This window comes from Pipistrellus kuhlii, unplaced genomic scaffold (genome assembly GCF_014108245.1).
Source record: "Pipistrellus kuhlii isolate mPipKuh1 unplaced genomic scaffold, mPipKuh1.p scaffold_m20_p_20, whole genome shotgun sequence".
Classification (NCBI taxonomy): domain Eukaryota; kingdom Metazoa; phylum Chordata; class Mammalia; order Chiroptera; family Vespertilionidae; genus Pipistrellus; species Pipistrellus kuhlii.
The window spans coordinates 420,002-433,086 of record NW_023425516.1 but is presented as its reverse complement, the minus strand read 5'-3'; the positions used below and the strand labels follow the sequence as shown (position 1 = coordinate 433,086).

Genomic DNA, 13,085 nt, shown 5'->3' with positions numbered 1-13,085 from the left:
GGTGCCTTTGGGGTCCTGATAGAGTATGGGGGTACTGCATTTCCAGACAAGCCCAGGACCCACCACCTGGCCGGAACAGGACTGGGGAAGGGCCGGCCCGGCGGCCCCGCCCCCCACCCAGGCCGAGACCCCGCCTCCCAGGTGCAGCGACACGCCCCCATACGCCGGGCCACGCCCCTGGTGCCGCGGCCACGCCCCCTCTCCATAGTTACGGCGCTGCGGAGGCGGCGGCCATCTTGGCGCCGGAGCGATGAGCGGGTCGAACCCGAAAGCGGCAGGCGCGGGCTCGACGGCCGGGCCCCGGGGGCTGGTGGCTGGCAAGGAGGAGAAGAAGAAGGCGGGCGGCGGCGTCCTGAACCGGCTCAAGGCGCGGCGGCAGGCGCCCCACCACGCGGCCGACGACGGCCTCGGGGCAGCGGTTACGGAGCAGGAGCTGCTGGCCCTGGACGCCATCCGGCCCGAGCACGTCCTGCGCCTCGGCCGGGTCACGGAGAGTGAGTGCGGGCGCCGCGCCCTCCCCTCGCGCCGACACGCCCTCCCCTCGCGCCCGCGCGGAGCCCGCGCGCCCTCCCCCTCCGGCCGGAGGCGCTGCCCCGAGTCCGCGCCGGGCCTGCGCCCCGCCGGCCGCCCCTGCCGCTGCCCTCAGGCCGGCCGTTCCCTCCTCAGCGGGACTCGGCTGGTGGGGCCCCTTCCTTCCCCGGGCCCTCCCGACCCCGGTACGCGGGCCCCTGCCCCTCCTGCTGGAAGCCCCCGCCTCCGCGGCGCTCCCGCCCCGCCAGCCCCTCAGCCCCCAGCCCCCCGTCCGTCTGCGCCGCCCGGCAGCCCGGCCCTGCCCGTTTCCCTCCGCCCTTCCCAGCCCGCCCGGCCCCCGCCCCCCTGGCCCCACGCCTCCCCCTTTGTGTGCAGGTGGCTCTGCCTCCAAACGCGCGGCCGTGGCATTTCATGCAAATTTTAAGTAGTGCCACATTAAAAAAAAAAAAAACTTTCAGTGTATGTGCGAAATCTGAAATGTGCATCCTGCTTTTGACACTTGTTCGAGTGAATTAAGAAGTATGGCAGGGTTTCAGAACTGCCTTTCTGGCATAAAATGCAGCCACCCTACACCTTTTCATTGATAAAAGGGAGTTGGGGAGAGATACTGCCCAAACCCAAACCTGGATCGCCTCCGTTTTTCTTCCAAGCCAAGCCCTCGCTGGACGTCCTTTCTCTTGCTGTTCCCCCACCCCCACCCCCACCCCCCGTCCCTTCCCGTCCCATCCCCTCCCCCCAAGAATTTACAGTCGCCTGGTCAGGGCCCGCTTGCCGGCCCATCCCCCTGCCGCCCCAGCTCTCCCTGATGGGCCTCAGGCTGACTTATCTGAATTGCTTTACAGAGCCTCGGGCGCTCAGGTACCTGGGGAGCAGGTGGCAGCTCGGTGATTTGGGGATGGGAGTCTGGGTGGGTGGCCTTGGCCCAGACTGTATGGGGATTCCCATCTCCTAAGCATTTCCGTTTGATTGTGGATAGTTTGATGTCCCCATGCTTCATCACTGAGCTGGGACTGTCCTTTGTGTACCTGAGTGTATCTTAGAAGGTCTGCTCATGTTCTTTGAAACCTTGTGAGAAAGCTGCTTCGGTCGGACCCAGTTTTATTTGGGATCTGAAGGTACAGAAGTGCTCATCTTTCTAACCTCATGCTTTCTCCTGAGATCAAGGGTGAAATAGGCTATTCTACCATCCGGCCCCAAGCAACATCCTGGGGGCCTCAGGTCCTGTGTGGGAGCTTGGGATTGGTGCTCTGCGCTTCTGGAGAAAGCCAGGGGTCAGAGCTCGGTGACCTCTGCTTTTGGTTACTGTTGTGTGTTTTTATTTTATTTATTTAAAATATATTTTTATTGATTTCAGAGAGGAAGGGAGAGATAGAAACATCATTGATGGGAGACAGCATTGATGGGCTGCCTCCTGCACACCCCCTACTGGGGATGGAGCCTTCAACCCAGGCCTGTGCCCTTGACTGGAATTGAGCACGGGACCTTTCAGTCCAAAAGCCAGTGCTCTATGCACTGAGCCAAACCAGCTAGGGCCTGTTGTGTGTTTTTTAAATCACCTGATGTATATCATCACCCAAGGATATTTTCCCACTGATTTTTAGAGAGAGTGGAAGAGAAAGGGAAAAACAGAACGATGTGACAGATTGCCTCCTGCACGAGCCCTGACCAGAATCAAACCAGGACCCTTCGGTCAGCAGGCTGACACTCTATTACTGAGCCAAACCGGCTAGGGCCTGGTGATATATATATGTTCATTGATTTTAGAGAGAGGGACAGAAGAGAGAGAAATATTGATGTAAGGGAGAACATTGGTCTGTTGCCTCCTGTGCGCACCTGGACGGGACCAAACTCACAACCTAGGTTTGTGCCCTGCCTGGGAATTGACCCCTTGACCTTTCCGTGCCGGGACAACACTCCAGCTGAGCCGCCCGGCCAGCGCTTGTTACTCTTTTTTTTTAAAAACACATTTTATTGATTTTTTTTTTTTTCAGAGAGGAAGGGAAAGGGATATAGAGTTAGAAACATTGATAAGAGAGAAACATCGATCAGCTGCCTCCTGCACACCCCCCACCGGAGATGTGCCCGCACCCAAGGTACATGCTCTTGACTGGAATCGAACCCAGGACCCCTCAGTCCGCTCTATCCACTGAGCCAAACCGATTTCGGCGACACTTGTTACACTTCAAGTCTGTTCCGTTCAGCAACAGACCTGCTATTGAGTACCCGCTGAAAGTGCTAAGGCCTTCGTAGGAGTTACAGAATAATCAGGAGCTCTCAAGTTTGCCATCTTATGGGAGAGCCAGCTGGGAAAACATGAAACAAGTAACACACACAGGGGAGATAAAGGGACAGAAGGAGTTGTGAAAACACTGGGAGGAGTTATGGAAGAAAGGAGTAAGTGACATTTTCTGTGATCAGTAGGTGCGTTTGATTAGCTGCTCAGTCATTGTGGGCTCTTCCTCACTTTGGCCTAAACCCTCACCACCACGTCTGCCTGCTGCCTGTGCAGGTGTGGCCGCCACCTGACTGTACAGCCTCCGAGTTAAGAATGGTTCTTCCATTTTGAATAGTTGGGATGAGAAGAATGCTATCGTGCTCATGTGGTTGTATCAGATTCCTGTATCTGCCCATAAATAGTTGTTAGAACACAGCCGTGCTCGTCCGTTTTGTCTGCTGCTGCTTTGCGCTCCAGTGAGAGCTGAGTAGCTGTGACAGAGACTGAATGGCTGCAAAGCCTAAATCGTCCGTGATCTGGCCCTTTAAGGAAAAATTTGCTGGTCTCTGCTTTGTGATATTTTGGTAAATAAGCACTATGTGCCCTAGCTGGTTTGGCTTAGTGGATAGATAGAACCTGTGAAAGGTCCCAGGTACGATTCCAGTCAAGGGCACATGCCTAGGTTGTGGGCTCAATCCCCACTGGGGGGCATGCAGGAGCCAGCCAATCATTGATGTTTCTATCTCTCTCTCTCCCCCTTTCCTTTCCTCTCTGAAATGAATAAAAATATATATATTTTTTAAATAGTAAGCACCATGCTAGCCATAGTGTTTTAAAATGAAGTTTTAAAAAAATTCTGCCTGCCCTGACCAGTGTTCTCACTGGTTGGTGTCACCTGGTGTCACAGGTTCGAATCCCAGTCAGGAGCATGGTGTACCTGAGTTGCAGGTTCGATTAGGTTGGGGAGTTTGCGGGAGGCAACCAATTGATGTGTCTCTTTCACATTGATGTTTCTCCCTCTGTCCCTCCCTTCCACTCTCTTAAAAAAAAAATCAATGGAGATTGATCCAAGATGGCTGCACCCAGGTGAACACCTAGCCGCAGCCACACACAACAATTTCAATAAAAAAAAACTAAAATATAAAACAGACATTGCCCAGAACTACAGAAAGGTTGACTGACTGGAAATTCTACAGCGAGAAGCAAGGAGAAAACCAGAAGGAGGCGCGGAGGAGCTGGAAAAGCCCAAGGCACGGAGATGCAGGGCGAGCAGAGGACGGAGCCAGAGAGGAGGGGGAGGCGGAGTGCCTGGCGGGCGTTCCCTAGCGGAAAGGAGATAAAACTCCGACTGTGCCAGACCCCGGGGACTCAGGCTCAGCCATAGGGAGCCGGGCTGTAAGGCGGAACCCCGGGAAGCGGCGAAAGGAGGTCCCGGCAGCGGCGCGCACACTGCTCGCAGAGAAGGGACAGTCGGCTGTGCCGCGGGATTGCCCTGACGGGAAGGAGACGGGGGCTCCAGACTGCTCTGAACGCCACCTCCAACTCTACTTCCAACTGAACTGAACCCCAATACCGGGCTCATTGTGGGAGAGCATAGACTGTTTGGCAGCAGGCAAAAATCGAGGGCACCTTTCAGAGGCGCCGGCAGCGAGCACTGAAGGACCTGCATAGGGCGGGGCTGACGGAAGCCAAAGCTGCAGGCTCCACCCAGAAACCCCGTCCCATCTGTAACTGCGAAATGCGACAACGAAATAGATTACAAACGAAAGAAATGGAGGACAAAAAGCGTCTGGATATATAGAGTTCAAATCTACGCTTATAAGGCTTTTCAAGAATTTCCTAGAAAAGATGGATAAGGCCTATGAGGATATGAAAAGAGATCAACTAGAATTAATAAGGAGTCATCAAGAAATGATAAGGGATCAACAAGAAATAAAGAATACATTGTCTGAAATAAAAAATATTTTACAGAGTCCTAAAAACAGAAGGGAAGATCGCAAGAATCAAGTCAAAAATTTGGAACATAAAGAGCCAGAAGACACTCCTCCACAGAAGCTAGAAGGCAAGAGAATCCAGAAAATTGAAGATAATGTAAGAAACCTCTGGGACAACTTCAAGCGAACCAACATCAGAATTATGGGGGTCCCGGAAGATGAGAGAGAGCAAGATATCGAAAACATACTGAAAGAAATAGTGACAGAAAACTTCCCCCACCTAGTGAAAGAATTAGACTTACAAGTCCAGGAAGCGCACAGAACTCCAAACAAAAAGAATCCAAAAAAGACCACACCAAGACACATCATACTTAAAATTCCAAGAGCAAAAGACAAAGAGAGAATATTAAAAGAAGCAAGAGCAAAGAAGGTAGTTATCTATAAAGGAGCACCTATACGATTGTCAGCTGACTTCTCAACAGAAACCATGCAGGCCAGAAGGGAATGGCAAGAAATATTCAAGGTGATGAATAGTAAGAACCTACAGCCAAAGATAATCTATCCAGCAAAGCTATCACTCAGAATTGAAGGTCAGATAAAGAGCTTCACTAATAAAAAAAAGCTAAAGGAGTTCATCAACACCAAACCAGAATTATATGAATTGCTGAAGGGGGTTCTTTCAGAAGAGAAAGTAAACAAAGATAAAAATTATGAACAACAAATACGTGACTATCAACAAGTGAATCTAAAAACCAAGGAAATTAAAAAAAAATCTGATGAACAATAGTAACTGTTGAATATAATAGAATCAGAGGTATGGAAGGGGAGTGAACTGATGATTCTTGGGGAAAAGGGGAGAGGGGGGCGTGGGAAGAGACTGAACATAAACTGTGCACCTATGGATGAGGACAATGGGGAGTGGGGAAAGGGCAGAGGGTGGGGTGGGAACCTGGTGGAGGAGAGCAATGGTGGGGGGGGAAAAAGGAACATTTGTAATAATATGAACAATAAAAACTTATTTAAAAAAAAATCAATGGAAAAAAAATTCCCTTTTGGGGCAGCCAAGTTGATCATGAAGAAACAGTTTGGAGGCCATTTTTGAGGTATTTACAAAGAAATTCCCTTTTATTCCTGTTTCTAAAAATGTTTAGTAATCTTCCATCCACACCAAGTCCATGGACTTTTTTTCCCCGTGGGTTCCCCAGTTCTCTCCACCCACAACTTTGCTTATAAGTTTTTGTATATATTTTAAGCGAACTGTGTAAGAAAAAACTTGAGTTTGCCTCACAACTTGGGAAGTGCATGCTAATTTTGGAGAGTTATTTATGGCACGGTCTCTCTCACTTTCAGATTATTTATGTAAACCCGAAGACAACATCTACAGTATTGATTTCACCCGCTTCAAAATTCGCGATTTGGAGACAGGGACAGTGCTGTTTGAGATTGCTAAGCCCTGTGCCTCAGGTAAGCCGCTGGTGGCCGTGTCGCTGATAGTTGGAGCAGAAGGCTTTGGAGTTGGCGTTGTTGGCCTTTGCCTCCCGTGTCTCGGACCCCAGCGTGTCCCTCCCCGTGACCCCCCGAAGCCGGGCCTGCGGGCCTGCTGGTGTGACGCTGAGAGGAGAGGCGGTGTTTACTGGTTGCTGTGTGCTGTCTGTTTATCCCAGCTCATGTAATCCTCACACCACTGGCAGGAGTTACTGTTCCCATTTTACAAATAAGGAAACTGAGGCCCAGAATTCCCAAGTGACTTTTCTAAAGTCTTCCCTCCTTCACCTTACCACATTGCCTCCCCGTAGGAAAGGAATCGTGAAATGGAACTCTAAGGGGAAAAGCTCACTTGAGCCTGAGTCTTAGGGACACTCTAGAAGGGTGATACTGCTGATTCCAGCCCCGACCATGAGGCTGAAGCTCACCTGGCTTCTCACTCTCTTCTTTAAACAGTGTCTCCTATTTCCCAGTAAGTCTGCGTTTGGATTTCAATCTGCACCATTTTCTGGATGAACAGAAAGCCCAGACCTATGAACTCATCTCCTTGGGGTTCTTTAAATTAGCCTTGGCTAGAGCTTCCTGTGCTGTGACACAGTTTCTGGGTGATTCATTTCTGGCTGGGGGACCACACTGCTTTTGGAGCGCAACACTGGAGATTTAGCGCCCCCTGGAGGTGGTTATAGAACACCAGCACAGATCCCTTCAGAGGATCGGCGTGGTCTGTGTAGTCTTCCTGCAAAGCTCTTCTCACATCCTGCTTGCTACTCAGAAAGGGCCTGTAAATTTGGTGAGTCCAAAGACTTTCCTGAGAAAGTCCATCTCGGGCTAGTAGTCCATACTCAAGGTTAGAGTCTCACCCCTCCCAGTATGTTTTTGTGTCTCTGTGTTGGCTCTTTTCATTTTTTCCCTTTAATTCTTTATTATTTAAAGTATTAATGTGTCTCCCTTTTCCCCCATTGACCTCTCCCTGGCACTCCCACCCCCAGCACCCACCCAGTATGTTTTATGCTGCCATAGTCTGGTACTGATCAGGCACCTGAAGGCTCAAGCTTGTGGGCGCTAAGCTTGTTTGGGAGGGCCGGGGCCAGCTGGTTTCCTGGGCTGGGAGTCCATACCCCGTACCACATGCCTTATACTGAGGATGTTTCTGGGATCCTGGGACTGACTGACTACTCAAGTGTGCGTATTTGAACTAGACTGGGCTCAGAGTAGTCATTGCAGTGCAACACGGAGCGGCCTCAAGAACGTCAGCAGCAGACACTGCAGATAAACTTTGCTTTCCACCTCTCCAGCCTCTTCCTTTAAGGCTCTTGATTGACTCAGACCAGGCTCACCCTGAGGCAGTTCCCTCCAGCAGCACTTACTCTGATGGGTTGGAATCCCTGAGAAGATTTGGTCTGACTGTTTTTTGTTTTTCTGTGAATCCTCACCCAAGGATATTTTTTCCCGTTGATTCTAGAGAGTGGAAGGGAAGGAGAGAGTAGAAGGGAAGGAGGGAAAGAGAGAGAGAGAGAGAGAGAGAGAGAGAGAGAGAGAGAGAGAGAGAGAGAGAGAGACATCGATATGAGAGAGCCACATCAATTGGTTGCCTCCCATACCAGCCTGACTGAGGCAAGGAACCTGTAATCCAGGTACATGCCCTTGACCAGGAATTGAACTGGAGACTTTTCAGTGTGCAGGCCATCGCTCTAACCACTGGTCATGCTGGCCAAGGCTGGTCTGACTCGTGAGAGGCAAGAGAAGAGGTGGACCTCCGAGGGAGGTGGTGCTGAGATGTTGCACTCATGATTCTGTGTCCGCTTTCAGACCAAGAGGAGGAGGAGGAGGCCGGTGGAGATGCGGACACCAGCGCAGGACGCTTTGTCCGCTATCAGTTCACACCAGCGTTTCTCCGCCTCCGGACAGTCGGGGCTACGTGAGTACAGCCTTTCCGGGGAGGGCCTCCCGCTTGTTTGCAGGGCAGAGTGCTCTCGGCGGGTTGGCTGTAGAGGTGGAGGGGACAGCGAGGGCTCACAAAGATTTATTTGGCAGGGTGGAGTTCACCGTGGGAGACAAACCTGTGTCAAACTTCCGGATGATCGAACGGCACTACTTCCGGGAGTGCTTGCTGAAAAACTTTGACTTTGATTTCGGCTTCTGCATCCCCAGCAGCAGGAACACTTGTGAACATATCTACGAGTTTCCCCAGCTCTCTGAGGATGTCAGTACGTATCCCTGACTGTACAGCATTCTAGGTTTTGGGGCCAGAAGGAACAACCCTCAGATCCATCTGGTCCAGTGCCCGCATTTTGCAGAGGAGGGAAGTGTGACAGGATGCAGCCATCTCTACTCATTTGACCTCAGGCTTCTCATTTCCTGCTGCTCCGATCTCATGTTTCAAATGGGACACTGCCCACTTGGGAGGTTTAAAAACACAGGCCGCTCCTTCCCCGCCCCACCCCTGCTGTGGGAAAGGGAGTGGCGGAGGGAGGTAGAGGAGCCCATCACAATCGGGACTCTGATGGACTCTCATTAGTGAAGCGCCTCTCCTGTTCGCTGTTAGTCATGGTTCCCACAGTTGAACTCCCCTCTCGGCACTCTCACTTTCCCCCTCACCACAGCTAGACGTGAACCCGGGGGCTAAATAGAACCATAGGTCTCAGGACCTCCTCTTGCTCAGTCTCTGCAAGTAGAGGAGTGATTGACAGACGGTTAGAACAGAGCCATAGGGAGAGGGCGCTGGCACAGGTGTCAGGTTTGGAGAGGAGTGGCGCGGCGGAAGCAGTGTCTTCAGAAGAGAATCCATAGTTGTGAGGAGGAGGAACTGGGAAGGCCCCGGAGAGGGGCTGAAGCAAGAGAAGAGGTGGACTTCCGAGGGGAAGAACAGGCCTTTTTCGTTTCTGTGACTTTGGTCTACCTCGCAGGTTCACCGCCTCTGTTAGAAAATAGAGAAAATGTTCCTGGAACAATGAGGGTGTGCGTTGGGTCCTGTGAATAGTGGGGTTTGTTGGTAGGTGGGGAAGGATCTACGTATATGGACTGGTTTTCTCAGAATCTGAAGGTGCTTAAAACTGTCATTCTGATGGCTAGGTGCTCGACTAGTGTGGTGGTGCTCTTCGGGGGGCGGGGGGAGGACTGCTGGGATGTGAGCGGGGTCAGGACAGCCTCTGATCCTGTTTGAACCTGCTCCCTCAGATGGCCTGGATCCGTAGCTCCTTGTGAGAGAGATTATGTAGCATTTCAAGTTTTTACCATGACTTTTCCTCTTGAGTCAACAGGCGGGGAGTGTGGAGGCCAGATTCTGCACATAAGCCAAGGAGCTCAGGTCGGGTGGGTCCAAAGAGACGCACCCAGTCAGCGTCACCTGTTCAGCACACCTTCTCCCAAAGACTCATTACCTCCGGGCTGGCAGGAGTGACTGTGTGACAGCTCACCTCAGCCTGGTAAGGGCGTCTGAGGTCTGGATCCCAGGACAGACACACCTTTGGCTCATCATTTCCAGGCTAACACTGAGCCGTCTCTGGAATGGGCTCCGTGCCCTCCGTGCCCCTGCACTCACGTCACCTAGGGTTTCTCTGGTTGCCAGCGGGCCCCGTGGCAGTGGCCTCAGGAGGCACAGCTTTTTGTATTCGGACCAGAATGTCTAGGGGAGCAGAGAGGCGCTGAGTAAATAGTTGCTGGGGTCCATGTGGGCAGGAGGGTAGGCACGTTCTCTTGGGAGGACCCAGAATCAGGCCGGGTGGCCAGGCAGGGCCTGTCAGCAAGTTGAGTGCATCGGATGTGTAGTGGGTCTCAGTTCTGTTTTGAGGCCTCTGTGGGCTCCAATTCTCCCCCCTCAAGGGCTGGCTCCCCCATTCCAACCTCATTATTCTGGGAGAGTGCTCATATTTTCCGGAAGGACCAGTTTATGCATTGTTGGCAGGATGCTAAGCTTTTTCACCTGGCTCATGGGCAGACTCACAATTAAGTCTGTTTTGCTTTCCCTCACTTGCAGTTCGTCTGATGATTGAAAATCCCTACGAGACCCGTTCTGACAGCTTCTACTTTGTTGACAACAAGCTGATAATGCACAACAAGGCCGACTATGCCTATAACGGAGGCCAGTAACGCCGTGGGACTGGATGGGGAGTGCTGGGCTGCCGCCATGGTCCCGGCACCTGGAAGGTTAAAGCTGCCGGATGTCACAAGCCTGGGACCTGGCCCAGGAAGCCACGGCTGGGGGCAGTTTTCGGTGCTTCGAGAGAGGTGCCAAGCAGTGCAGTGTTCCTTCCCCAGTATTTCCTCTTCCCTCTTTCCCCTGCCCTTAGGTCAGAGGTACTATATAGTGAAGATTAGGATAAGGTTCCTCAAGTCCAGATTAAAAAAGAAAGATTATTTTCATGTAGTCATAGCTGCCTAGTGGTTGTCCTGACAAGCCTGGGTCTCTGGCAGGGCAGTGCCCGGGCGAGGAGGCTCTGCCCCCTGCAGGTCCTGGGTGCTGTGAGGAGAGGCCAGCCTCTGCCGGCGTCTTCTCCTGTTTCCGAGGTTGCCATCGGCACAGTCAGACTCAGCCTGTGCAGTTATAAACCAAATGGGAAGAAACTTGAAAGGGGGTGGAGGGGAGGAACGGCGCCTTGAGGCCCGAGGGCCGGTAAGGCTGCCACACTGTGGAGAGGCCGCTTACCTGTCTACCTGCAAGGTCCCGGGCAGTCCCCCCGGGACCGCACCGGGTCAGCTGGCAGTGCCGTCCGCCCTCATCCTGGCGGGGAGAGGAGCTTGCCCTGCTGCTGGCTCCTGACTGGGGACCTTCTGAAACGGAAAGGTTTCACTTTGGAAGTCATCTCCCTTGCGGCAGATTAGGCCTCATGTTCTTTCCAGGCCTCTTTCGGAGGTCGTGTGAGATGTCAGTGTGACCTGCGGTTAGCCTTCTGCCAGCACAGCTCAGGCCGGGCTCTGGCTCAGGTTGAGGCTGTACAGTCAGCCACGGCCGTTCAGGCCGCACTGGTTTCCGCTCCGCGTAGCCCGGAGGCCTGGCTGTGGGCCGGGTTGACCTCTAAGACTCTGCAGTCTTACTGAGGTTTTCTGTCTGCCTTTCTGCTGCCATTGTTTCTGGAACCATTGGGCAGGTCAGAGCTAAGGAATGCAGATCTGGTCCTTGGAATCTTTGGGTGTTTCGCCTGTGCCAGAGATGTGTGCTCAGAAAAGCTTCCTTGCCCGTCCTGCTACTTCGATCCTCAGGCCTTTGTTGGATGGACTCGCCTCCAACAGGTGGTCTGGCGTGGTGACGCTAGGCGCTGTAAGACGGCTGCTGTGGCCAGGCTATAGCACTGTAGGGAGGCGCTGTAGGGAGGGCCCAGGTATGTGTAATAGTCACTGTCACCGACAGTGACTGACAGGATAGCTGTTTCCCACGCGCTGGGGAGGAAGGCCGAGGGCCAGGGGAGGGGGCCGCACTGGGCCACAGCAGCCCCTGTGCGTTCATGGGCCGGTGTGGCTCCCGTTTGGATTCTGGAATGTGAGCGGTCTTGAGCCTCGGCCTGGTGCTATATACCAGGACGGAGTCTGGGCTGTGCCAGATGCTGATGCTTTCTCATCCAGAAAGCCCTGGGTTAGCCCTGTGTGCCAGCACCAGGTCCAACCAATGAGGGAAGGGAGGCCCAGCACCTGCAGACCGGGAGTCTCAGCCCTGGGGCGGATACAAACCCAGGTGCCTTACGTGGGCTCTGCCCCCCATGCTGCTGGGGAGGCTGCGCGCCCCCACCCCCATCCGCCCGCCCGCAGGCAGACGGTAGCTCTGCCTCTTGCCCTCATTTGGCTCCGCTAGCACCTCGCGCCTGTTGAGCTTCAGAAGCCCCATCTGTGACGACCCGATCAGGAGGGTTCCTCCCCTTTGATGCTTGGTTTGCATCAGGAGTGGTTTCTGGAGTGCCTAGAGTTCTGCTCAGTAGAGGGTGCCTTGGAAACGTGGCCCAGGGCAGACTGGTTTGTGTGCGACGGTCTCTCAGCTGCACACAGTGAGCTTTGCGAGGACGAAGGCCAGCAGGGCAGAGGGGCAGGCACTCAGGCAGGAAGTGCGGCGTCCTCTCCCCACCAGCTTGCCTTAGTCTCCCTGGAGACCACTTTGAGGCCAAGCGCTCACACTGCCCAGTAGGACAGGGTTGGCTGTCCTCTGTGCCCGGATCTGGTGCTCTGTACCTGAGACTGGTTTCTTGGGCCCCTGCTCAGGGAATCTTGAGAAGCATCACCACTCTGGGTGTTAACCAGGGTGAGTTTGTAGTTCAAGTTTTTGTTCCTGAATTGGACAGAGAATTGGAAGTCATACTTTCTTTGAAAGTATCTGAACCAATCAAAAGTTGAATCAGGGCTGGAGGCCAACACTAGTGAGGAACTTGGACTGTTGGTGCAGTTATCTGTGGGTAATACAATGGGAGGAAAACGGCCCTGCAGCCTGGCTGGTAGGTTCAGTGGGTAGAGCGTTGGCCCAAGGACTGAAGGGTCCCGGATTCAATTTCAGTCCAGAGCATGTACCTCAGTGGCAGATTTGATCTCCAGCCCAGGCCTGGTCTCAGGGCATGTGCAGAAGGCAACCAATTGATTAGTCTCTCTCATATCAATATTTCTCTCTGTGTCTCTCCCCCTCCCTTCCACACACTCTAAAAATCAATGGGGGGAAATATGCATAGGAGAGGAATTAACAACAACAAAAGAGCCCCTGCATGCTCTCTCAGAGCTGGCAATGGGAGACGGCTCCTGGAGGAGACCGCCTTGGGGCTGGCGGCCGCCTGGTGGCGTGGGGCCTGCTGCCTCTCCTGTCCTGCTCTTGTCCCTCTGCCTTGGAATCTCCCGGAGAGAGCCTCTCTCTTCCCTGAAGCCTTTGGGCTCAGGTGCACTTCTAGCTTCTCCAAAGAGACCCTGCTTTGTTGTAGTCTGTGCTCAGAGGAACTGGCTCTGGCTGCCCT

At 53.2% G+C, this 13,085-nt stretch overlaps 1 protein-coding gene across 4 annotated transcripts; it reads left to right on the top strand.

Annotated features, from left to right (window-relative positions):
• Positions 1-207: 207 nt before the first annotated feature.
• Positions 208-12,691, top strand: UNC119B (unc-119 lipid binding chaperone B). 4 transcript variants are annotated; one of them, XR_006742322.1, is made up of 6 exons: positions 208-494; positions 6,031-6,144; positions 7,975-8,083; positions 8,200-8,372; positions 10,142-12,108; positions 12,177-12,691. XR_006742322.1 is itself a non-coding variant. In XM_036449458.2 (5 exons), exons 1-5 carry the CDS (start codon positions 251-253, stop codon positions 10,252-10,254), a joined length of 753 nt encoding a protein of 250 aa, XP_036305351.1. In that variant the 5' UTR covers positions 208-250; the 3' UTR covers positions 10,255-12,691. The 4 variants fall into 4 exon arrangements, 2 of the variants coding, with proteins under 2 accessions (XP_036305351.1, XP_036305350.1); XR_006742323.1 differs by having other exon boundaries at positions 10,142-12,112; positions 12,195-12,691; XM_036449458.2 differs by having other exon boundaries at positions 6,031-6,138; positions 7,969-8,083; positions 10,142-12,691.
• The last annotated feature ends 394 nt before the right edge of the window (positions 12,692-13,085 follow it).

Excerpts from the sequence above, each read along its gene's own strand:
- UNC119B (XM_036449458.2), top strand. The coding sequence starts at position 251 with ATGAGCGGGTCGAACCCGAAAGCGGCAGGCGCGGGCTCGACGGCCGGG. Across the intron at positions 495-6,030 it reads CCTCGGCCGGGTCACGGAGA|ATTATTTATGTAAACCCGAA; the intron begins GTGAGTGCGGGC and ends TCTCACTTTCAG. Across the intron at positions 6,139-7,968 it reads TGAGATTGCTAAGCCCTGTG|TTTCAGACCAAGAGGAGGAG; the intron begins CCTCAGGTAAGC and ends TTCTGTGTCCGC.